Source organism: Anser anser, assembly GCF_964211835.1.
Source record: "Anser anser genome assembly, chromosome: 9".
NCBI lineage: Eukaryota > Metazoa > Chordata > Aves > Anseriformes > Anatidae > Anser > Anser anser.
The window spans coordinates 18,423,188-18,447,190 of record NC_139729.1 but is presented as its reverse complement, the minus strand read 5'-3'; the positions used below and the strand labels follow the sequence as shown (position 1 = coordinate 18,447,190).

Below are 24,003 nucleotides of genomic sequence, written 5' to 3'. Positions count from 1 at the left end.
CCACCCGGTTGCACAACGCCCCTCGCGTGGGTGGGGGCGACGCAGGGCTCGCCGCTCCCTGCCCGGGCATGAGTCACGAGCAGGCTCCCGGCACATCTGCTGCGGGGCGCGGGGGCGGCTGGAGCCGCGGGGAGGGGAAAGGGGGGGAACCGGGGTTGTGCCGTGGGGGTCCCCTTGCGGGGTGCCACGGGAGCATGGCTGCATCCCTCCTGGGAACGCGCGGCGTCCCTCTGCGGGGGGCTCAGGGACACTCTGGTCCCCGTGCGCTGGCAGGGAGGAAGCCAGGAGACGGGCACAGGCACCCTCCTCCTCTCCATAGAATATTTTATATATATATATAATATATATATATAATACATATATTAAAATTACATTTCTCTTTACAAAAAACAATTCAACAACAGGCCAGGGGACGGAGCACATCTCTCAAGCCAGGGCGCAGGCAGCCTGGCGCAGGGGCCGGGCCCTTCCCAGACCCTTTTGGGGCGCCCCCGTCCCCCAAGTGGGGCTCAGTCCAGAGTCCAGCAGCGGGTGGTGCGGCTCGGGGTGGGCACTGCGCGGCGGCCCCGCAGCCAGGCGCCTGCTCCGGATCCAACGCAGCTCGCCTGGTCCCCGCTGTCACCGCCTGCGAGGGGAGGACGTGAGATCAGGAGGTGGGGGGGGACAAGGCTGGAAGCCCGAGGGCAGCGCGGCGCGGAAGAGCAACCCCACGAGCCACCCCAAAAATAACTTACTTCTGCCGGGAGGAGCCGCAGGGGTCGAGGAGGTGGGAGCTGGCCTGCGCCAGGTTCCAGTCGAACATCTCCAGCACCCGGTGGCACTCCACGCGGGACTTCAGCCCCAGGCAGAAGAGCTGCTCCACCTGCAAGGGGACAGGGCGCGAGGACGGGGGGGGGGGGGTGGCAGGGGCGCTCCCACCCCCGCGGGAGCTGGCGATGGCGCCGCAGCGTGCCGTACCTTCAGGTACTGGATGGCCCGTTGGACGTTCCAGCCGTGGTTCTGCAGGGCCGCCTGGCACTCCTCGGTGGTGACGCCGTGCACCATGTCCTGCACCTGGGGGAGGCTGACGGTCACCGCGTGCCACCAGCAAGGAGCTGGGGGGGGGGGGGGGGGTGTCAGGACACCAGGGATGCCCCCCCATGACTCCATCCCCAGCTAGGAAGAGCTGGGCACCAGCAGCAGGGAGTCAAGGTGGGATTTCTGCCTCCTGCGCTGGGGTGCAGATCCCCAGCCACCTCCCTGTGCCCAGCAGGGACGGCCACCTTCCTCCCCCTTCCATGGGGCCAAGCCGTGGGTAGGGCTAATTTGGGTTAAAAGGGTCTCCAATCCCCATTTTGGGGCTGCTTTTTGCATGCCTGGGGACCCCTCGCAGCCACCCACTTGGGGACCGAACACGGGGAAACCGAGGCACGGGGTAGGGATGGCTGTTGCCCAAGCGACACAACAAGCCCACGGCCACCCGGCCAAAAGCCACCGCGTCCCCCGATGAAGCCGCTTACCAGCCGGATCTTCTCGGAGGGGCGGTAGCCATCCGGCCCATCGTAGACAATCTTCTGGAGGCTGCAGGAGGCTTTCACCAGGCACTTGGGCCCGAGGTTGCTGTTGTTGGAGGAGAAGTTGGCCTTGTAGTCCGGCTGCTGCTGCACCATGGGCCGGACGGTGGCCGTGGTGACCACGCGGGACGCCGGTGCCTCCTCGGGGCTTTTGGCCTCCTTGAAAAACTTCTCGTACTTGTCCAGGTAGGCAGGGCGCTCGGGCAGCAGGTAGTAGTGGGTGCTGCTGACCTTCTGCCCGTCCTTCACGATGGGCAGGATGCAGGGCCCCTTGGAGCAGTCCTTGCCCTGCGCCTGGATCACCTTGGGGGTGGCGTATTTGGGGTCGAGGGCGAAGCTCTGCGTGGTGGGCATGGGCTTCCCCGGCGAGGTGGAGAGGCAGGAGCAGAGGGCGCCGCGCTGCTGGGGGGAGCCCACCTGCAGGGCCATGGGGCTGGGCGTCCGCGAGGTGGGCTGCGACAGCGGGTCCCGGGGGGGGATCTGGGGCGGCCGGTCCTCCTCGCCCCCCGAGGCCGGGGACAGCTCCCCCGACCAGCGCCCGGGCTCGTTGCGGCGCAGGGGCCGGGGCGGGATGGGGACGCGGGGAGGGATTTGGGGTTTGTCGTCTGCCGGGCAGGCGGCCGGCCCCCGGGGCACGTTGAACCTCTTCATGCACTCCTGCTGCAGCTCCTCGAAGATCTCGGTGGTCTGCGTCAGGCTGGGCTGCTTGGCCTCCTTGGGGGGCAGGAAGAGGTTGTCCTCCAGCCCCGCCGCCCGCTCGCCCTCGTCCACGAAGCCGTAGTTGGTCTCGCCCCGCTCGCGCGCCCTGGGCAGCCCGGCACGGCTGCCCCGCCGCCCGGGGGGGCTGTTGATGGAGCACACCTCGAAGTCGTCCTCGTCCTGCGCCACGTCGTCGTAGGCGGGCGGCGGGGGCAAGGGCCGCGCGTCCCAGTCCACCACCGGCGTGGGGTGGAGGGGTCGGGGCAGGGCTCGCGTGGGGCTCTGCGGGGGGGTCTTGTCCAGCAGCGAGAAGGCCTCCATGGCCAGCTTGGCGAGGGAGGGGGCCGTCAGCTCCCCCACGGGCGAGGGGCTGGCGGGGGGCACCTCCTCCCCGAAGTCGATGAGGGTCACCTCGCCGCTCCCCGGTCCCTCGCTGGGCGGCCGGCCGGGCTGCCGCTCGCCCACCTTGGTGCCCGGCACGCGGGCAGAGGGCTTGGCCAGCCGCAGACCCTTCCCCGGGCCCGGCTTCTTCAGGCAGAGTTTTCGGAAGCCAGACGATAGGCCCTCGTCCTCCTCGCTGACCGGGTCGTAGGAGGGCTCTAGGATGCAAGGGAGAAGGCGGTGAGGGTCCCATCGCGTCACCCACCAACACCCCCAACTCCCGTCCCCAGGTGGGGACAACCCTCCTTGGGAATGACTCCAGATCCCAACTGCCCTCCTTCCCGAAGCCACGGCGAGACCCCAGCATACAGGAAGCTCCCCCAAACCCATGGCACGGCAGCCTCAGCTCCACCACTCCATGCCTCCTCGCCCCACTCCCACCTTGGCCACAGCAATGCTTGCCTTCCTGGGGCAGGATCCGGGGAGGGGGACGGGGGGTTGCACCCGAGGTGCCCCTGCCCTTCCCCACCCCCTGGGACCCTGCCCTGTCTCCCCCTTGCTCCACGGCCACCCCAGCGCATGCCACGCTGCAGCCATGCCCGGTCCAGCGGCACCCGGGTCAGTACCGGTGGCGGGTGGCCCCTCGGAGCGGTTAGTCCCCGCCGGTCCCTCCAGGGAAGACGTGCGAGGAGGGGGACAAGCCTGGAGACGCCCAGGGGCAGGCAGCACGGGCGGCACCATCTCCCCGGGGACGCCTGTCCCGGGTTTGGAGGGCTGGGGACGCGTTCCTCCGCGGGGAGCAGAGCCGCGCTGTCACCCGCGGGTGCCCGGCGGTGCCCGTGCGTGCCGGCGAGGGCCGGGGGCTGCCCCGGCTGAGAAGCGCACAGCACGCCCCGAGTACCTTGGAAGAAAGGAGCTAAGAGAGAAGAGAGGGGGGCACGAGCAGGGCTGGCGGCTCCCAGAACAGCCCGACTTACTCGTAAGCAGGATTGAAGGCTGAGGCGGGCGCGGAGGTGGCTGCCCTGCAGGAGAAGAGAGAGCCCGAGAGCAGGGGAGGCGCAGGGGGAGCGCGGGGAGCAAGCGGCAGCCGGGGCGGTTGTTAGCGGGGGCGCGGTGCATGCTTCGTACCCCCTCCAGCCGCTGCTGGCCGGGAGCAGATGCTGGTGGCCCCCCCCCCCAGCTCCCCCCGGATTGCAGATTTAGGGGGTTGGTGGCACTCGCGCTGTGTCTGACCTCCCTCCCCGCCCGGGGACGTCGCGGCTCCGACTGCGCCGAGCCGATCTCCCCCGCAACGGGGAGCCCTGCCCCGGGAGGGGACGAGGGGCCCGGCCGAAGGCCAGCGGGGCAGAGTCCAGCCTGGCGGGGCTGGGCAGAGCCGCCCACACCGCTGGCACGCGCCGTCACCCCGGCTCCCTGCCACCCGGGGCTGCAGCAAGCGAGTGGCAGCAGAGAGACAGAGCGGAGGGGACGGAGGGACAGATCCTGCCCGTCACCCAGGTGAAAGGGCGCAGCTCCCGGCGCAGAGAGAAGGGACTTTGCGCAGCCGACGGGCTGGAGGCAGGGGGTGCAGGGGGAAAAGCAGCTTACTTTTAGCCCTTCCTGGAAGCTGGGTGGGTCTGGCAGCAGTCAGGTCCACACCTAAAATGTCAGGAGGGTCCATGGGATTTCCCAGGTACAGCCTGCGGGGAGAGAGAAGAGCGCCGCGGGGGCTCAGCAGGGCGCTGCGCAGGGCCCCCGCACTCCCCACGCTTGCAGCACGTGCTCGGGCGCACGTTCAGCACACCCCCGCCTACGGTGGGGGGCTGCTGGGGGGGCGAGAGGAGGAAAAACCTGCCCCTTGCTATGGGATGGGGACACGGGGAAGACCCCACAGCCCCTCCACCAAGCACCGTGCCCCGCAGGGAGATCCACATCCCGCTGCGAGCGCCGTCCCCGTGACTGCTGGCTGCCCGGGGATGCACCCCGAGAGGCTTTTCCCTCCAGGGCACAGCCCCCCGGTGCCATCCCGGTGCCACCCATCCCCTCCCCGGCTCCGGCACCCATCGGTGCACGACATGCCACGCACACGAGGCACGGAGAGCCACGGTGCCGCACCGGGGTGCTCGGGGGTGCCGCGCGCGCCCGGGGCACGGCGGGAGCAGCGCGGCGGGAGGCCCGGGCGAGCCGTCGCAAGCCAGGCGTGGTGAGGCAGGGAGCCGGCGGAGCCCCAAGGCCTGGGCGTGTGCCGGGCTCGGTGCGTTCTCCGCGGCCCGGACGGCACGTACCCAGGGCGCGTGCCCACGCAGCGGGGCGCGGGGAGGCCTGCCGGGGCACGAGGCGCGTCCGCGCACGCGCGGCGATGAAACGCTCCGGGGGGGCCGCCGGGACACGGCCCCGTGGGGACGGGGGCAGAATGGGATCGAGAGTACCAACGGGGCCGTATCGGGCCGGGGTGCCCAACGGCCACGGGGATCGCCGGCCCATGGGATGCGGTGAGACGGGCACGGAAGCTGGCTCGGCCCAGCGGGAGCTTTCCAGGCTTTGAAATCGTACCCTGCCCCCCCCCAAGCAGCCCTCCCACGGCCCCCCCAGCCCCAGCGCTGGCAGAGAGCCGCCGTGACCCCGCAGCAAGCCAGCGCACCCTGCCCACAGCTTCCTGGGCGCTGCGGCACCCCGGTGTGCGGGGTCCTGGCACCCAGCTCCTGCCAGGACACGCTGCACGATGCCCGGCCCCCCCCCCTTTTTTTTTTTATATATATATTTTGCTTTTTAAGAGGACACACGCTGTTAAAAGCACGCGGCCAGGCTGCACGCTCACACCGACTCCCCTCCAAGCACACGATGCCCCAGGACACCCCAAAAACGTCGGCAGCCACCTCTGGGGGGACATTTCCCCCATCCCTATGCAGCAGGGGTGCTGCGAAGCACCGAGGGGCCACGAGGCTGGGACGAGGGGCTCCGTGCCCAGCCTGGCCCCACACCCCATCACGAGCAGCCCCACCAGCACAGCTCCGCGGCCCCCAAGCTCCCCCCCATGCAGCGCCCGACCCCGTTAGTGAGAAGAGGCGAGGGAGTTAGTCAAGCTGCGGGGACCCTGCCAGGAGCCACCAGCCCCAGCACACCAGGGAGGAAGAGGAGTTTTTTTTTTTTTTAAAGGGAGGAAAGCCAAGCTGTGGCTGGCTCCGTGAAGGCGGGGGGGGGGGGAGGCAGCGGGGTGCAGAGAAGACAGAAAGTTTCTTACTCATCAATTTTATCGGGAAACCCCCAGCACTGCTGCGGGTTGGTGTCTCCATGGCCTGTGTGGATGAAGCTGTTTTTAAGCGGCTGGCTGATGTCGTGGGCCGACAGCCCCGCCACCGAGGTCACCGTGTTTCGGGGGAACTGGCCCACTTTTAGGGTCCGCTTATTCTGACCCCGCCACCAGTAATTCTCGGCCCTGAGGAACAAAAAGGACCTTCGTTACGGACGGCGTGGGAGGACGGCGAGACCCCCCCCGGGGGTGGCGGTGGGAGCGGGGCACGCGCCCTGCCCCGGTGACACGGGAGGAGGCGAAGTGACTCACCCGGGGTCACGCAGGCAGGCGGTGGCACGGCCAGGGAGGGTGCCCCGGATCCTAACCCCGCACCCGTGGCGCGCTCTGCCCCCCACCCCGCGCCCCGGGAAGGGGTCAGGATCCGACCCGCTGGGGATGCGGGGGATGAGGAACGGAGCTCCCTAAAGGACGTGCCCCTTCTGAGCCCCGGGTGGTGCAGGACGTGCGGGAGCCGTGGGGTGGGTGACACCCGTGTCCCACGCCACCAGGGGCAGCACAAGCACCGTGCATGGGACCGAGCAGCTTGGGCGCTGCTGTCCAACCCCAAATATCCCAGCCCCCATGGGGGGAATTGAGGGGACCACGGTGAGGGACGCGGGGCTGCGGGGTCTCCCTTGCTTCCTTCCTACGTCATGGTGGAGCCCTGCGTGGGGTGAGCCTCCTGCAAGCAGGCTGGGCAGAGAAACCCCCTGGGGCCACCCCAGGGCAGGAGCAGCCAGGGGGGGACACGGCCACCAGCAGGGGTGGGACAGGGCAGCGGCAGAGCCCTGCCTCGGCGGGGGACACACACAGCTAGGGGGACCCCAGGAGGGCACCCCGAGCAGCACCCCCAGCCTCTCCCCATCCCGCACCCGCCACGTCCCCCCTGCCCCGCACCGGGGGGACCCCAGGAGGGGGGGGGGGGCTGCCTGCTGTCCCGCCAGGCCGTGCGGAGGGTGGCACTGCCGCCTGCGGTGCCAGCTCGGCGAGGCTGGCACGGGCCCCGCGGTTTCCTGGAGTCACCTGTGAGTCACCCGCGGCCACTAGCTCAGCCCTTTTCCTGTTTACCTTCCCCGCTCGCCGCCAGCCAGCCGCATTACTCAGCGCCGGGACCCCTCGGCGAGGCCGAGCCCGAGCCCAGCCGGCACCGGGCACCCTCCCTCGCCCGCAGCGTGCCGCGGAGGGCGGCCGAGGGGGGCCGGGGGTCGGGCCCCCCACCCTGGGAGGTCTCCCCCGCTCTCCTCCCCGCTCCCAGCAGCGCCCCGGAGGGATGCTGAGGCCAAGCTGCTCCCCTCTGCGCCCCCCCCAGCCCCGCTGCTCGGACCCCCGGCACAAACCCGCTCCGGCCCCCCACCCCAAAAGCTGCCCCCCGCCCCGTTCCCCACCCCGCGGCCGGCTGGGCCCGCGGGGCTTTCAGGTAGGTCCTGCTGCCGTGTGTGCACGGAGCCGGGGGCCCCTTCCCCTGCCCACACACACGTACGCACGCCCGGCGCTCATTCAAACGACACGCAGGGGCTTGAAAAAGGGGTGGGGGGTGTTTACGGCGCCCTGGGCGGCCTCGCCGGGGCCGGATGCGGCCCCCCCAGGAGCCCCCCGTCCGCTTTCCCCAGCACCCGGCGAGGGGGGCAGCAACCCCTGGGGAAACTGAGGCACGGGGCGAGGGCTCGGTGCTCCTGCCTGTTGGGCACACCGGAGCACCGGCACCCGCTGCGGCCCCCGTTACCCCTTCCCGCACCCCCCCCCCCTCAGGCACCCCCAAACCGTGCCCGCCTGGGGAAACTGAGGCGGGAGAGGCTGCACCCCAGCTCCTCCGGCACCCCGTGCTCCCACAGCCCGTGCTCCCGGCACCACCGGCAGGGCCAGGGCACCCCGCCAGCGTCCCTCCCCGCCGCGTCCCAACCCGTGCGGTTCACCTGGGGCAAGCGCAGCCGGGGCGAGCGGCGGCGGCGGCAGCGGGGCCCCCAGCCCGCCCGTGATGCACCGGGGACGATGTGCGCGCTCTGGCACGGCCGCGCCGCCCTCCGCCGCTCCTTCCCTCCCTCCCTCGCTCCGCCGACGCCGTTTCCCTTCCCCTCCCCTCCCCTCCCTGCAATTAAACCACCACCGCCAGACCCTGGGCAAGAGTCATCGGCAGCCCGGGGAGAAAGCTGGTCCCTCCAGACACACAAATCCGGCCTGATTCACCTCCGGGCCGTGACTAAATGCAGGGATCTGGCCCCAGAGGAGGGGGGAGAGGGAAAGCAGCTCCTTTCTCCTCGCCTCCCCCCTGCTACGGGGCCACCCGGGGTGCTGGAGCGCTGCATGCCACCAGGAAGGGACGCTTTTGGGGGTGCCCCCTTGCTGTCCCCAAGCAGCATAACAGGGCTGGAGCGGGGCTGGAGCCCTCAAGGGTGACCCCACTCCTAGGATGGGCACCTGGGGACAAAAAGTCCCCCCCCCCGGCCTGAAGCACGGGGTCCTGGGACCCCCGGTTTGGGGGGGAACAAGGGCATCCAGCAGGGATGGAGGAGCCGGTAAGCGAAGCCTTCGGCGCAGGCAGAGGCCAGGCCACGGCGGCACGGAGCGCCCGGTGCCCCCGCGGTGACGGTGGCACGTCCCCGCCACTATCAGCAGGGAGCGGCCCCGGTGCGTGCGGCCGCCTGGCAGGCGTTTACCCGGGGCAAGGCCGGGGCAAAGCAACAAGTGCAGCGGGGTGAGTCAGCGGGGCCGGGCGGCGCAGGGAGCCTGGGCGGCGTGGGGAAGAGCCACGCTGCCCGCGGGCACGGCGGTGGCCCCGTGCCCCCAGCTGGGATGTCCCCATCGAGGGGGCCGCCCGCCTGTAGGGTCTGCAGCCAGGTGTGCCGGAGGGGGGGCAGAGCCCCCCCATCCCCACCCCGTCCCTACCCCAATTCTTGGGGTCCCCCGTCCCCGTGCGGGCTGGCACGCGGTCCCCCCGCCGTGCAATACCTGCCCTCGATGACGGTGATGATATCGTTCATCTGGATGTGCAGCTTGTCGGGCTCCTCGAAGTCCTGCAGGGCCCTCATGTCGGTGGGCTGGGCCTGGGGGGGGGACGGGGACGGGGTGAGCACACGGGGACATGAGCACGTGGGGACGCAGCATCCCCACGTCCCCTGCTTTGGGGTCGGGGAGCCCTGGCAATGGGCACGAGACCGAGTCACCCGCTCGGGTACCCTTAACTCTGCCCACGCTCCGGCACAGCTGATGGGAAGGGGGCACTGAGGACCCCATCCCCTCTCCCCCTGCCTACCTCCATCAGGAAGTCCCGCAGGGCCACGAAGGTCGGCCGGTCCTCGGGTTTGTGCGCCCAGCACTGCAGCATGACGTTGTAGACGTCCTGGGGACAGTCCTCGGGCCGCGGCAGCCGCTCGCCCTCCTTGTCGATCTTGTGCAGGATCTGCGGGGCAGGCAGCGCCGTTACGGGGTGCTGGGTCCCGGCTGGGCCTGGGGGCGCTGCGGGTGAGGGTGCTGGTCCCACGGGCACCATGCACACCCACCTGGCTGCCGTTGAGGCCGATCCAGGGCTCCTGCCCGTAGGTGAACATCTCCCAGAGCGTCACCCCGAACATCCAGGTGTCGCTGGCGTGGGAGAAGGTGCGTGTCTTGAGGCTCTCGGGAGCACACCTGAGTGAAGGACACGAGCATCAGGAGGGACACGAGCATCAGGAGGGGCTGGGCAGAGCCCCCCGCTCCTCCTCCCTGGGTGTCAGCACCCTGGGGTGCTGCCCTCGGCTCCCCAGGCTCACCAGGCGAAGGGCACCTTGCGGTGCTCCTGCATCACGTAGTGGTCGTCGTTTTTGGGCAGGGCCCGCATGAGCCCGAAGTCCCCGATCTTGACCTGCTCGTTGGAGGCCAGCAGGATGTTGCGGGCGGCCAGGTCGCGGTGGATGAAGCGCTTGGACTCCAGGTAGGCCATGCCCTTGGCCACCTGGATGGCGTACTGGCACAGCGTGGAGATGAGGAAGTGGCCCTGGTTCTTCCGCAGACGGTCCAGGAGGGAGCCCAGCGGGGCCAGTTCCGTCACCTGGGCCGCGGGGAGGGGACAGCGGGGTGGTCAGGCCAGGGACACGTTATCTGGGGCTGCTTTCCAGCCCCGTTACGTCCCCAGTCCTGGGGATGCTGGTGGAGGACTCGGGGCACGGAGCCCATCGGGCTCACGGTGCCCTGTAGGATGGGATCACTGCCTCGGGATGGGGTCAGTCCCGCTGCCCCCCCCGGACTCACCATCTTCATGGGGTGGGAGAGCACCACGCCGTAGAGGCGGATGAGGTTCTTGTGGTCCAGGGAGTGCATGGCGTTCACCTCGCGGATGAAGTCGTCCAGCACCTCCGGCTGGCTCAGCACATCCGTCTTGAGGCACTTCACGGCCACGTTGAGCTACAGCCAAATAATAAAGATTAAATAAACCAAATACAGCCACGGGACCGGGCACGACACCTTCCCGGGGGGTCTCCCTGTGCCCGGCCCCCCCCAACGCCACGAGCAGCAGCGGCGCGGGAGCGCGGCCCCTCACCGTCTTGCCGGCGGGCGTGCACCACTCGCCGCGGCGCACGACGCCGAAGGAGCCATCGCCCAGCTTCTCGAAGAGCGACAGGTCCCGCTCCCGGATCAGGCAGGTCAGCGAGTGCTGGCCCCCGGTGTCCGGGGGGGGCGGCGTGGGCGGCTTGCGGAAGGTGCTCTGGGGCTGGGGGGGCAGCTCCGACTCGGGGCGCTTGCCGCTGAACACCTGTGGTGCGCAGAGGGGTGTGGGATGGGGGCGCGGAGACACGTGGGGACCCCAAACCTTCCTGCCCGCTGGCGGGCACGGCTCGCCTCAGTTTCCCCTTCCCATAATGGTGATATCGGTGCCCATCTGGTGCCAACCAGGCCACCCCATCCACCTCTTGGTGTTGGGAGTGGTGCCAATAAATCGCCTGCACGTACACTCTGGAACCTAATGATGACCCCAGCTCTTTCCCCAGGCAGGCTGGCTGCAGCAGGCTCCTCTCCTCTGGCTGCCTGCTTGCTGAGCCGCGATTCGGGATGGAGAGAGGGAAGAGGCCACCCCCCCAGGAGCCCAGAAGGTCCCCGGGCGCTCCTCGGCCGGGCTGCGGCCGCATGATGTGCCTGGGCAGCGGGCCAAGAGAAACCTCCAGCGCGGTGACACATCCCCGCAGCGACGTGGGCCTTGCAACACGCGCTGCTGCCGCCACCACCACCCCGGCTGCCGGGCCCTGCCACCCGCCCTGCGTCGGTCACCAGCCCAGAGGGGACGGGGACGGGCTCTCCCTGGGGATGGACTCTCCATGCCTCGCCTCCCCACCGGGCCCGAGCACCGGGAAGGGAAGGGATGGGGTCCGTCCCAGCCCCGGCTCCCAGCTGGGGATGCTGGCACCTGCGCGGGGGCCGGGGCAGGCATGTGGCCGGGGTGGGAGGTGGCATTTCTCGGCCCGGCGCGAGGCTGAGTCGCCTTCTATTAAAAGCCCATCCCGGCCCCGGCTCGGCCCAGATGAGTCACGAAAGGGAGAGGCCACGACCCAGCGCCCAGCTGGCAAGCGCACGGGCGTTTTGGGGGTGCGAGGCGCCCAGGGGTGCAGCACCCCGGGGGCACAAGGGACACCCGCGCGCATCCCGGGGTCCCCTGCCTCGGTGCTGCGGGGCACTGGGGCAGGCAGGGGGACGGACAGCGGGGATGCTGCCCACGGAGCCGGCTGAGGCTCTGCTACTAATTAGCTCTGAATGGGTTTCCTGGAAAAAAGAGGCAAATCACGCGAGGGGAATGAATTTCCTGACCGCTGTCCCTAGGCTGTGAAGCAACCCGTGCGGGGCCGGGCAGGGTGACGCCGCAGCAGGACATGCAGCGGGGGCTTGTGTCCCGATCCCTGCCAGCACCGGGGGGGACAGGGCTGTCCCCAGTACCCTGCAGCACTGGGAGAGACGGGCACCGAGAGGGCCGAGGGAGAAATGTGGGAAGGAGGCGGCAGAGGGGCACACAGAAACCAGCTCCTTGCACGGGGCCGAGGCAGCGCCATTCCTCCGGCGTGCCTCAGTTTCCCCGTCACACCCTCCCTGCCCCTCTCCCGGCCGTACCTTGCTCATCCAGGATTTCCTCTTGCACATGGCTTTCCTCCGCTTCACCGCCTCCCACAGCCGCCGCTGGCCTGCAGGACACGGGGACTGTCACCAACGCGGGGGTCCCCTCCCGAGAAAAACCCCTCTCCATCCCTTGGGACCACACGTCCCTCTGGGCTCCCCCAAAAATGGGGTGCAGCCAAACGGGGGGATATCTGGGGGGGATGTACGCACCGGGGCGCCCCATGCCGATCTTCTCCAGATCCTCATTTTTGACGTACTCGAAGTGGGAGAGGCGGGTGACGTTGAGCTCGTCCCGGATGCGCAGGAAGTACTGCTGCAGCTGCAGCTCGGTGAGCAGCTCCAGCAGCCAGTCCGTGCCCTCCTCCGACTGCATGCTACAGCTCAGCTTCTGCTGGACACCGCGCCTGGTTAGCGGGGACCCTGCCCTGCTCCCCTCCGTCCCCAGGGGCCCGTCCCTCTCCTGCCACCTGCAGCCCAAAGGGGCTGAAAGCTGGGGTTGGGTCCCTGTGCCAGCAGGGACGGGGGATGCGAGGGACTCACCTCCTGCAGAGCAGGACCCGCGGGGAAGGGCAGGGACCCCATCTCTGCCCCACTGTGCCCACAGCCCCGCTGAAGCCGGGGATGGAGACGGGTCAGAACCTGAGGCATGGCATGGATGTCCCCGATTCCAGCCCCGTGCAAGGGGAGCATCACAACCCAGCACCTTGTAAGGGATGCTCCGTGCCCTGGCACCACACATGCACGCGGGGCACCCCAACCGCTGCCTGCCAGGCTCCCTGTGCCCAGCTGGAGTGGCTGACAGCGGAGGCGGCAGCCGTCCCCAGCAGGGACAGACCCCACAGCACTGCCTCAGTGTCCCCTCGTGTCCCCGCACACCCAGCAGGGCCGGGACGGGGCACAGACCAGTGGCTCTGCCACGGGGTGGTGGCCCTGTGCCGGCAGCCTCGGGGAAGGGACGGATGGGGACGCAGAGCCATGAGGGTGTGGGGGACGAGGACGGGGTCCAAGCAGCGTCCCGGTGCTGCCGGCATCGCCCCCCTGCAGCTGCGCGAGGCACGGGGCCAGCTCCCGGCAGGGATCTCCGCATCCCCCCCAAAACGCACCCCTTGCCGCATCGCGCCCCTGCCCGAGATCGCAGCCGTTCCGGGAAGGGACCCGGCTCTGCCCCCCGCCCCCGAGAGCCGGAGGGGACGTGGGAAAGCCCCCCCCGGCCCGGCCCCACCGCCGGGCAGCCCCCTCCATCCTCTCCTTTCCCCCAGGATTAGACATGACCCCCCCCCCCCGTGCTCTCGGGTCCGCGTCACCGTGATCCCGATCCTCGGCACGGGGCTAAAAATACGGCGGGCACGGCAGGCGGCCGGGCACGGGGCACGCGGGGGCACCCGCGGCACGGGGAGCCGGCGGCTCCCGGCACGGACGGGGCCACCCGGGTCCCCTGCCCGTGGGCACCGGGGTGGGGGGTGGGGGTGACGGCCACTTACTCGGTAGACGCGGAAGCGGGCGAGGAACGGGAAGGAACGGCGCAGCGTCTCGAAGCGTCGCATCCTGTTTGGCCGGCCACCGGGCAAGGCGGCCTCGTCCCTGGAGCCAGCCTCGCCCGGGGCACCGCGGCCGCCCGCACGCTCCTGCTGCTCCTCCGGGGGCACGTCCCCTGCCTGGTGACGGTGTCACCGGGGCGCAGAGCGCTCAGCGGAGCCGGGGGAGCCGCGGAGGAGTCACGGTGGCTACAGCCTGGTGGGTGACGGAAACTCCTGGCCCCCGCGCCGCTCTTTGCCAGCTGGGCACGGCCACCCCACAGATCCCCCGGTGCAAGCAGGGGGCTCAGCGCATCCCCGCAGCACCGGGGCTGGCGGCAGGACGCGGGGCTGCCCCTCTCCTCCTCCTCCTCCTCCTCCCTTCGCGCTCTCCAGACTCTCCTTCCCGACCGTCCTGCCCTCCCCTTCCCGAACGCAATCGGGCCGGGGCCGGACCGGAGCCGTGGCGTTGGCGTTTTCCGAGCAGCGGCCGTGGGCTCGCTCCTGGCTTTCTGTGGGGCTCCCCCCCCCCCCCCCCCCGCCCCGGGGCTGGCAGCCGGGCATCGACCGCCGTCCCGGCCCGGCTGCCCGCGCAGCCCGTGTCCCAGGAGGGTTTATTTTAGCTGCGCGTTGGCCCGGCGTTGGGCCGCGAGCCCAGGGGGGGCCGGGCTCCGATCAATGTGCTGCTTTCTCTCTTGTTCAGCGGGCGCTCCGGCAGCTGCACCGCCTGGGAGACCGGACCCCCGGCTCCCATTGCCATGGAAACCTTGCTCCGGCCTTGGGAAACGTTCCCGGGCCTCAGTTTCCCCCCCCCCCCCCTCCAAGGAAGCGAGGAGGGAGGGGAGACATCCGGCCCCACGCTCCCAAAAGGAGGCGGCAGGCACGACGCCAGGGTGACGGGCACCGTGCCGCTGCCGCCGTCGCCCCCGTGGGCCCAAAGGGACAGCGGGCGCGCTGCCGGCCCCGCAGGCCTGCGCCTGTCTGCCCGGGTGCCAGGCCCTGCGGGGTGCTGGGGGAGGTGGGCATGGGACCCTCCGCGGCCACCGCTGTCCCGGGGCTGGCTCCCGTCCCCCGATGGGGCCGGGGCCAAGGGCTGGCACCCGAACACGGGCGCGTTGTCCGCCGGCGAGCTCCCCGGGGAGAACAGCTGGCGGTGCCGGCAGCCGCGGCGTGAGAGAGGAAAGACCCGGGGCACTCGCCTGCTGCGCCCCCCCGCCCCCCCAAATCTCCAGTGCTGGACCCCCGCTGCAGCCCTGGCTGTGCCGAGGTGCCCGGGAAGGGGATGGGGCAGGCGGGGAGCCCTCGCTGCGCTGGAGGAGCCTCTGCGGTGGCTCCCACCGCCGGGATCCCGGCCGGCACCCGGCACAACAGCCCCATTGACCGGGCACAGCCGGGCACGGTGCCCTCGGCACCAAGCTCTGCCACGCGCCGGCTCCCCGGCCCGGGGGATGCCGGGGATGTGGGGGGTTCCCTGCCCCACGCCGGTGCATGGCCCCCAGCAGCCGGGGGCAGCATCTGCGCTGCCTCCAGCACCCCCAAGCCCCCGGGCAAGGCTGCCCAGGTCAGCGCAGCGCAGCAGGCAGGGCCTGATCCTGCACAGCGAGGGGCTCTGGCTGTGCTCGCTGTGCTGGGGAGGCTCCGTGCCTCAGTTTCCCTCCTGGCATTGGGCTCACACATGCAGGGGTAGCACAGAGACCTTGGGTCAGAGACCAGCGAGCAGAGTCTGATGGTGATCGCCACGCCAGCACAACAGCAGGGTGCGGGGTCACTGTCCCCAAAGGCTGTGGGACGCAGACAACTGCCCCCCAAAACCCAGGATACTGCACAGAGCCACGGCGCAGGGCGCGAGGGGCTGGGTAGCACAGTGCAGCCGGGGAGAACGGCGCTCCCCGCCCCCCCCCAGCCCAACCTGCAGCTCGGGGGGTGCACCCTACGTGCGCACACACTCATGCGCAGGCGGTGCCGACTCTCACGTGCACCCCAGGACCACACACGCGCGCTCCTGCAACCACACGCACCACGCACACACCCCGACACGTGCGCGACCGCAACCGCACCACCGCCGCCCCCCGGCGCGCGTGCTAACGGCGCCCAAACCCATCGCCTCCGCGCGTCGCCCCCCGCTCCATCCCCACCACCACCACCACCGCCCTCCCCGCAACTCCCGCTGTGCCCGGGCGCACGTGCGCAAACACCCCGAGCCCCACGGCAAAGCCCCCGGTGCTCCCCCTGCGCCCAGCACCGCCCGCACCCTGCTCCCCCGTGCACACACATCCATCGTGCCCGGGCACCGCGCGCCCACGGGCACCCACCCGCGGCACGGCGTGGCACACACGTCACGGCTGCCCACTGGCACCCGGCTCACCCCTGCCAGCCACGCAGCCATCGGCGCATCGCACACACCGTGCACGCCCTCCCGAGGCGGCGTGCGGGGGTGCAAAGGCACCCCGTCTGTCTCCCACGCTCAGCGCTGCCCGCGATGGCACCCCGTCATCCCCGCCGGCACCCACAAGGTGCCTGCGTGCCGGTGTGCTCCTTGCACCCCCAGCACAGACCGGTTACACGCAGCTTTATGCCCCCCCAGCTGTGCCCACACCCCCGTGCACACATCATCCATACATGCACCCCCCGTTTTTCCACCTCCCCAGAGCAGCAGGTGCCCGGGGTGCGCAGATCCTGACCCCACACCGGACCCTTCCCCAGCATCCATGCAGCCCCCACCCCTCGCTCTCATTTGGGGAAACCGAGGCACGGCAGGTGAGAGGCACCAAGGCACCTGCCGGCCCCCTTCGTGGGGGGGGAAGGGGCGACTCCTAATTTGCCCAGGGTCACCCAGGGCGGGGGACACATGTCCCTGCCAGCGTGGATGGCCACCAGCCTGGCCACCGGCCGCCCACGCCGGGCACCGTGCCCGCCCTGCGGCACCCCCTCCGTCCCCAGACCTGTGCCAGCGCCCGCCGAGCCAAGCTCCTGCCATGCCCCGAGCTGCATCGAGAAGGGACAATATGTGCCGCTGCGGGGACACCTGGGTCCCCACCCCAGCACTGCCCCCCTTTTCCCCCCCAGCAATGACATTCCTGCCCCCATGCCTCAGTTTCCCCAGCAGGCAGGAGCAGCCAGCCCCGCTCGTGGCTCAGGACAGGAGCGCAGCCATGCGGGGCGGGTGCCGTCCCCATGCCACCCCCGCAGCCGGACGCCGCAGGGCCCCGACACAGAGATGCCATGCAGGGGAGCATCGCTACGAGCCCCCCCACCCCACCCCACGGCCCAGCAGGACCCAGCACCTCTCGGGGACACGCGTGCCACCGGTTCCCTGCGGCTCCCCCCCGGCACTGACCCGCCGGCACGGCATGCCCAGGGTGACGTCCTGCTGGGGGGGCCGCCCGTGGCGCCCACCGCCCGGCCGCGGGGCTCGCAGCCCGGTGCTGTCCGAGAGGCTGTGGGGCAGGGGGCCGAGCATCTCCTCCTCCTCCTCGGCGCTGCTCAGGCGCTGGTAGTCGCATCTCTCGCCCATGGCTGGGGCCGCGGCGGTGGCGGCGAGCGGGGGGCTCTGCGGAGACGCCCGCGCCTGCCTGGGGGCGGCGAGGGCTGGAGCCGGGCGTGGGATCACATGGCAGAAAGTTGCTGCAGTTCCGGAAAACAGCGAGAGGGTGAAGGTGACCGCGGTGATGGAGGGGAAGGAGGGAGGGTGTTGGAGGGGCGGATGGATGCAGAGGGGAGGGAAAAAAAAAAAACAACAGAGAAAAGGGCAGCCCCTTGGGCACCCGTCCTCACCCCGAGCCCTGGCATCGCCGCCTTTCTCCCGGCTCCGCTGCCTGCGTGCCCGCTGTCCCCCCCGGCGCCTGAGCGGGGAGGAGGTGGCATCGGTGGTGGTGGCGGCATCGCCGCCCGCGCTGGCGGCCCCCTTCTCCCCCCAGCCCAGCGGAGGGGAGCAGCGGGGAGCAGCGCCCAGCGGCTGCGGCTCTGCGGCAAGCGGGGTGGGGACGGGGGCAGCGTGCCCCCCTGCGGGGCGCCCATGGGGGGCGAGGGGAGGCGGGGAGCGCAGCATCCTCGACATCCCTCCCGCTGCGGGCACCCCCGCGCCGGCGGAGGGGGAAGGGATGCTCGGGGAAGATGGCTGCTCCGCAGCGAGCCGGCAGCGGGGCCGCGCTGGCGCAAGCTCGGCAGGGCAGGGAGAGCGGCCGGGCCCCGGTTTGATGGGGTCCTGGGGTTGTGGGGGTGGGGGGGGATGTGCCGGGAGGGTTTATCCTGCGATCAACCCTCTTGCTGCCCTTATCACGGCGCTGGGGAGTCTCCAGGATGATGCGTCTGCCTGCAGCCCTCCGGCATCAGATGTGGTTCCAGGGGGTGGGAAGCCACCCCCTGCACGGGGAGATGGGGAACCGGGACGGGGGGCCTGTCCGCGTCCCATCGGAGCCACCCCCGGGCCCTGACACCGCCCGGCTGCATGGGGGCAGAGCCCCCCGAGCAGAGCTGTGAGCACGGGAGGAGGCAGAGGGTGGGGGCCCTGCAGCCCCCCCGCACCTGCCTGTGCTCGGAGGCGTCGCGCAGCCCTGGGGACCAAAAGGCTCCTGGTGCCAACACCGCAGGGCACGATGCCCCATCCCGTCCCCCACAAACACTCCTGCGTACCCCCATCTCTCCCCAGTGACCCCCCCACAGCCACCCCCTTATTCTCCCCTTCACCCCCACCGTGCATCCAAACCCCTGGCTGATCTGGGAGTGTGTAGGGGGGGTGACACCAGGTGGCCCATCCTGTCCCCCCCCACACCACCCCTGCTCCCATCACACCCCACACCCCGGGGGGCACCGACCCCGGGGGGCTGTAGGGGCGGCGGGTTGCGCCCCGGGCAGGCTCTCGGCGGCTCCTCCTGCCATACCACAGAGGTGAGCTCAGCCGCCGAGCCGAGCCCGCGGGCGCGGGGCGTGGGAGCAGCCAGCCGCCCCCGCGCGCGGCCCGCCGGCGTCACCGCGCTGGCACGCCGCGGGCCGGTGACTGACGCACGTGCTATGTGTGCCACCGGCCCTCCAGCCACCCAGTGCCCGTGTCTGTGTCCCCACCACCATCCCATCCCACCCAGACCTTCCCTCCCCCCGGTGCCGGCGGAGGAGCGGTGCGGCGGGGGGGGGGGGTCCGCGCCCCGTCCCTGCAGGGTCACCCCGCGCATCCCGGCCAGCCCCAGGTGACACGGGGTGGGTGGCACGAGCCTCTGGGTGTTGCGCTGGGGACCGAAACCGTGCCGATCCCAGCACCACGGACCCTCAGGTGCTGGCTCAGCCAAAACCCAAAGCATGAGGTCTCCGGAGCAGGACGGAGAGCATGACACCCGCCATTCCCACCGAAACCACGGCCACCGAAGCCCCCAGGGCGGTGACAGTCACGGTGACCACAGGGCGTCCCTCCCACCGCAGGGACACCAGCCCTCCCCAGCCCTCCAGGCAAACCAGCATCCCAATTTGTCCCCGCATCCCTCTCAGCATCCCCGGGGCGCACGCAGCGGCATCCCGCCCTGCGCCCACCCTCGCCCTGCTCACGGCACCCCGGGGAGCCGTCGGGGCTCTGAAATAGTGCAGCCCCCCCCCCAAGTTGGGGGGACCGGGTCCCCGCTCACCTCCAGCGCATCGCCCCGCTCACCGTCACATCTGGCCGCGCTGGGGCCCGCCACCCCGCCTGCCACCTTCCTGGTGGCAGTGTCACCTGGAAGTGATGTCACCGGCAGCGGCACGGCCGCGGCGCCCCAGGCTGGCTCGCTCAGCCCTGGCGGGGCCCAGGGGCGGCCCCAAATTGCACTGACAACACTCCCCGGGCCGGCTGCTCCGGCGCAGGCGTGCGCGCACACACGTGCAAACACACACACAGAGCACGGCGCGGTGAGGAACAGGGCTGCCGGCTGCATCCTGCCCGCCCGCGGGATGCTGCTGCCCGTGCTCCCCGGGGACCACCCGCTGCCGTGCCGCCCCGGTCCCCTCCACATCTCGGTGAGCCCATACCGCCGTGTGTTTCGCCTCCGGCACCCGACGCAGCTCGCTGGGGTGTCCCGAGCAGCCGGCACGGAGGGACGGTGACACCCGCGGCGGGGGCGGACGGCGAGGACGGGGCGCCAGGTGCCCCCACACTGCGCTCTCCGTGCCACCGGAGCCCGATGCCATGGCTGGATCCTGCCCCAGCACGTCCCCTCCTCTCCGGGCAGCAATCATCCCTCGGAGCCTGTCCGGGAGCAGCCGCACCCAGCGGTGCCCCCCCGCCCTGACAAAGCCCGGCGCAACCCCAATCCTCTCCCTAAGCCTCTTTCCTCTGCTAAATCCCCGCCGTATGGCGAGCGGTGGCGGCACAGGCAGCCAAGGGGCAGGCTGAGGGCATGCTGTGCTCCCAGCGCGGCTAGCAGCCCGCCCGGCTGGACCACGAGCCCACGCGCAGCCCCGGCAGCCCATCGCGCCTGAGGGGCTGATCCCCATCTCTGCATCTGCAGCAGGATCCGGCCCGGTCCACAACACATCCCCAGGGGCGATGGGGGAAACAACGGGGCCAGGTGCGCACCCTGTGCTGCCCAGGGTGCATGGAGAGGGGCAGGGGGCACACACGACCCCCTGGCCAACCCCCACCTCGTCCCCATCTCCATTTGTCACCGAGCAGGGCAAGCACCGGGCTGGTTTAAGGGACAAACCAGCCCTGCTTCGGCACGCAGAGGCAGGAGAGCGGTGCAAGCCGGGGGAAAGGGCGAGAACGCATGCAGCGACCGCGTTCCCCGCGGGCACCCCCGAGCACAGCACCCCCCCAGCACCCAGCTGGGCCCCGTGCCCAGGGCAGCACCGGCAGAGCGCGCAGCTGAGCCCGGCGTTGCCACGAGAGGGCACTGGGCTCGGTGTCACCGAGGACTCGGAGGGACACCCCCCTTTGCAAACCAGCACCCCAAGGCAAAGCTGGTCCGTGCCCAACAGCCCCCGTGCTGATCCTACCTGGGCCGGGGCGGCCGCGCTGCTGGGGTCCCCTGGCAGGGCTGCTCCGTGTCCCGGTGTCCCCGCGAGGCCGGCGGTGACGCAGGATGGCGTCAGGGCTTCGCCTGCGCAGCCATGGCAGGGCTCCGCTCACGCTGGCCGCAGGGTCCCCTGGGGCCAAGCAGGAAGGAGAGGTCAGGATGGGATCCTGCTGACCCCGCACCCGTCGCCTGCCCCAAACCCTGTAAGGGCGGAAAACCAAAGCCGGGGTCTGATGGGAGCCCCCCAAAATGCCCACCTGTGGCTGGCATGGCAGCACCCACGGGTACCCTGGCCGTGGAGCACCAGCCTTGTGCACGGGGGGATCTGTCTGGCCGGCGTTGGGGGCCAGGTCACAGCTGGAAATGTCACCCTGCACCCATGGCTGGGCTCCTGCTCCCCTGTGAAGGAGCTTATCAGGGCCACGGGGAGGGAGAGGGGCTCAGCACCCCTGGGTGTCGGGCAGGCTTTGCCCCATGGTGCCCCCAGCCCCATATCCCCCCCAGGCTCAGGCACATCCAGGAACCCCCGACCTGCCCCAGCACCTGGCGCTGGGAAGGGACGGTGGTTTGGAGCAGAGCGGTGCCCTGGCCAGACCATTGAGCATCTGCTAGTCATTAGCGCTAATTGAAGGCAGCCTAATTGGCCGGGCTGCAGCATGGGCAGTGCCCCCTGGGGCTGCTCAGCCAGTGCAGCAAGCTGAGATCTGGGAACCTGGCTGCAGAGGGGCAGCCGGGCACCCCGCGGGGGACAGGGCACCCAAGGGACCCTTCTGTACTGTGTGGGAGCAGGAGCCGCATGGTCTCACCCTCTCCTGTGGCACCACACCTGCAGGAACCGGTGGTACCGGCACAGGAGGCCCAGCTGCCCCCCCCCGCAGGCACAGCCCCCCAGCACCGCAGCCCCCCCCGGCTCTCCTCCTCCTCCTCCTTCATCCGTAGCAGCTGCAGCGTCCCAGCGCCGCGGGGTGAAGGCGCTGCCCGGAGCCTTGGGACGCTGCCGAGGGCTGCGGTGGCGGCAGGGGGAGGAGGGAGACTTTCTTCCTAAAGCTCCCCGGGGCTGGCACCCCCAGCCCAAGGCGATGCTCAGCCAGCATCAAGGGGTGCCCGTGGGCGAGCGTCGGATGGGCTGGGGGCTCGAAACAGCCTCCGAGCCCTTCCCAAAGGGAGCAGGGGGCAGAGACGCCTGGGAAGCTTCCCCCTGGCCCTACAACCCAGGTGCGCGGGGGGAAGCTGCTCCCCCCGTTGTGCCCCCCGAGCCCCAGGGGAGCTGAGTCACGGCTGCCACCCCCGCACCCTGCCCGGGGCAGCGGCAGAAGCAGAGCCGGGCACCACCGGCGGCCTCGCAGCCGCGCTTCCCACAATGCCCCACCGGCACCACGCCCCGCGCTAATGATCACCGGGCTAACGAGGCCCCGGGGTGGCTCGAGGGGCTGCTAACTGGTTGCGCAGCCCCGAATCCCGCTGGCGCGCCCCCGCCCGCGCCCCCAGGCAGGGGTTGGTTCGAGCGGGACCGCGGGATGGGGTTTTACCTGCTCGGGGGGGGGCTCCCTAAAAAGGGTCCTGGAGGAGCAGCCCTCCCCATCCTGCCCGGCTCCTCGTGCACACCCTGCGCTCAGGTCACAATTTTAGCAGGGTTTCCCAAAACCCGACGACCTTTGCCAATTCACCAGCGAGGGTTTGGATGCAGGGGCCCGGCACTGCGAGGGCACCCACAGCGCAGGGCGGCGCGCCGACGCCGCAGCGGCCCGGGGAACTCGGGGCAGGGGGGAGAGGCCGTGCCGGGGCGGCACCACGGAGGCGAGCGCGTGGGGAAGCAGCAGCGCCGGGCTCTGCCTCGGCCTGCCCTGCCCAGACGGCACGGCCCTGGCGCTTCCCCGGCCCGGGGCATGCGGGAGCCACGGCGGCGGCTGCGGGCAGGGAGGCTGCCCCGTGCCCGGGGTTGCTGCGGCTCCTCCAGCCAGCAGGGCGAGGGGCACGGGGCCGAGCTGCTGGCTGCGGGTAACTGGGGTGGCTCCAAACCCGTCCGGAGCTGTGAAGCCGGAGAAGCAGCAGTGAGAGGACGGCAGCAGAGCAGGGTTCCTCCTCCTGCTGGGGAAGGATCCGTGCCGAGGCTGCCAAGAGCGCGTCGCCAGAGTTAACTTTTAGAGCAAGCAAGAAAAAGCGAGCGAAAGAAAGCGTCCTGAGCGCTTCGGTGAGAAAAACCTGCCCCGATGCGGCCAGAGGCGGATGTGACGGGGACGCGGAGGGTCTCTGTGCTGCTCCCAGCACTGGCAGCGCGCGACGCCCCCGAGATGCGGGGCCGTGCCCGGAGGACAAGGGTCCTCTGTTCAGCCCGGGGAGGAGGAAGAGCAGAGCAAAAGGAAAAAAAAAAAAAAAGAAAAAAAAAAAGGAATCCTTCCCCCGGCTTCCGCTGCGGGTTCAGACACCAAACCTCGGCGGAGGGGAGCAGGGGGACCGAGGGCGAGCATCCCTGGTGCCTGCTGCCGGGGATGCCCGCAGTGCTGCAGGGCACGGTGCCAGCGCCGCACCGCCTCCGCCAGCGGTCCCGGTGCCCGCGTCGCCCCTTACCTCGACGCTCACGGCCGTGGCATCCCTCGCCGGGTGTCCGGTGCCGGCGTGGTGGCGTCGGCGGGGCGAGGAGGGCCGCGGGCGGGCGGCATGGCGGGGGGGGCGCGCTCGGCGGGGTCTCCGCCTTCACACCCTGGCCTGGCGTCGTCGCGGGGGCCACGTGCCGGGGGGCTGCTCCTGCTCCCCGCGGTAGCGCTCGCCCTCCTCCTGCACCCCACCCAGCGCCTCCCCTTCCTCCTGCCGACCCCTGCGCACCCACCAGCGGGCTCGCCCCGGGGGGCTGCCGCTGTCCCTGCGGGCGCCGCGCTCCTGCTGCGCCCTGCGGCTCGGGCCCTGCTCCTGCCGCGCTTTGGGGCCACGCTCCTGCACCCCGCGCCCACCCGCCCGGACCCTCCTGGCCCCGGGGCTGTCCCCCTCGGCCCCCCTCGCCCTCCGCACGCCCACCCGAGGCTCGCCGGGGCTCGGCCGCCCCCTGGGAGCCCCCTGCTGCTCGCGGGGGCGCCGCAAGCCCGGCGGGGGCTTGGTGCCCACGGTGGGCACCGGCCGGTCGCCGCGCTCCTGCAGCCCCGCGCGCACCCCCAGCAGCACCCGCTGCCACTGCCCCGGCCGCCCGGCCCCGCCGCCGCCGCCGCCGCCCTCCGGTGCCCTCCCGCCGGTCACCAGCTCCTGGCCCCGGGCTCCCAGCCCCGCTTCTTGCACCCCCTCCGCCAAGCCCCCCGCCTCCTGCACCCCCGGGGCCACGCCGCCGCCTTCCTCCACCCCCGGGCTCAGCCCCCCGCCCTCCGGGACCCCCGGCCCCCGGATGGTGCAGGCGGCGCCCCCCGGCCCCGCACGCTGGGGGCTCGGCTCCGGCGCCCGCTTCCCGGTGCCGCAGCCCCCCCCCCCCCCCACCAACCCCGCACGGCCCCTACCCCGCCGCGGTGCGCGCTCCCCGCCGCCGGGGCGCGCTCCCGGGGCCGCGCGCT

General features: G+C 71.2%; 1 protein-coding gene across 10 annotated transcripts; it reads right to left on the bottom strand.

Moving 5' to 3' along the window:
* Positions 1 to 307: 307 nt before the first annotated feature.
* On the bottom strand, positions 308 to 23,802 carry TNK2 (tyrosine kinase non receptor 2). 10 transcript variants are annotated; one of them, XM_083848050.1, is made up of 18 exons: positions 23,039 to 23,801; positions 20,451 to 20,600; positions 16,831 to 17,117; positions 12,190 to 12,367; positions 11,974 to 12,044; positions 10,418 to 10,630; positions 10,129 to 10,281; positions 9,651 to 9,928; positions 9,402 to 9,528; positions 9,155 to 9,301; positions 8,851 to 8,945; positions 5,854 to 6,048; positions 4,221 to 4,312; positions 3,611 to 3,655; positions 1,500 to 2,851; positions 958 to 1,053; positions 735 to 862; positions 308 to 625 (listed from the first exon to the last, which is right to left on the bottom strand). In XM_083848050.1, the coding sequence occupies exons 3-18, from the start codon at positions 17,005 to 17,007 to the stop codon at positions 619 to 621; spliced, it is 3,354 nt and encodes a 1,117-aa protein (XP_083704176.1). In that variant the 5' UTR covers positions 17,008 to 17,117; positions 20,451 to 20,600; positions 23,039 to 23,801; the 3' UTR covers positions 308 to 618. The 10 variants fall into 10 exon arrangements, with proteins under 10 accessions (XP_083704176.1, XP_083704181.1, XP_083704179.1 ...); XM_083848055.1 differs by lacking the exon at positions 23,039 to 23,801 and adding an exon at positions 20,728 to 21,318; XM_083848053.1 differs by lacking the exon at positions 5,854 to 6,048 and having other exon boundaries at positions 23,039 to 23,802.
* Between the last annotated feature and the right edge of the window lie 201 nt (positions 23,803 to 24,003).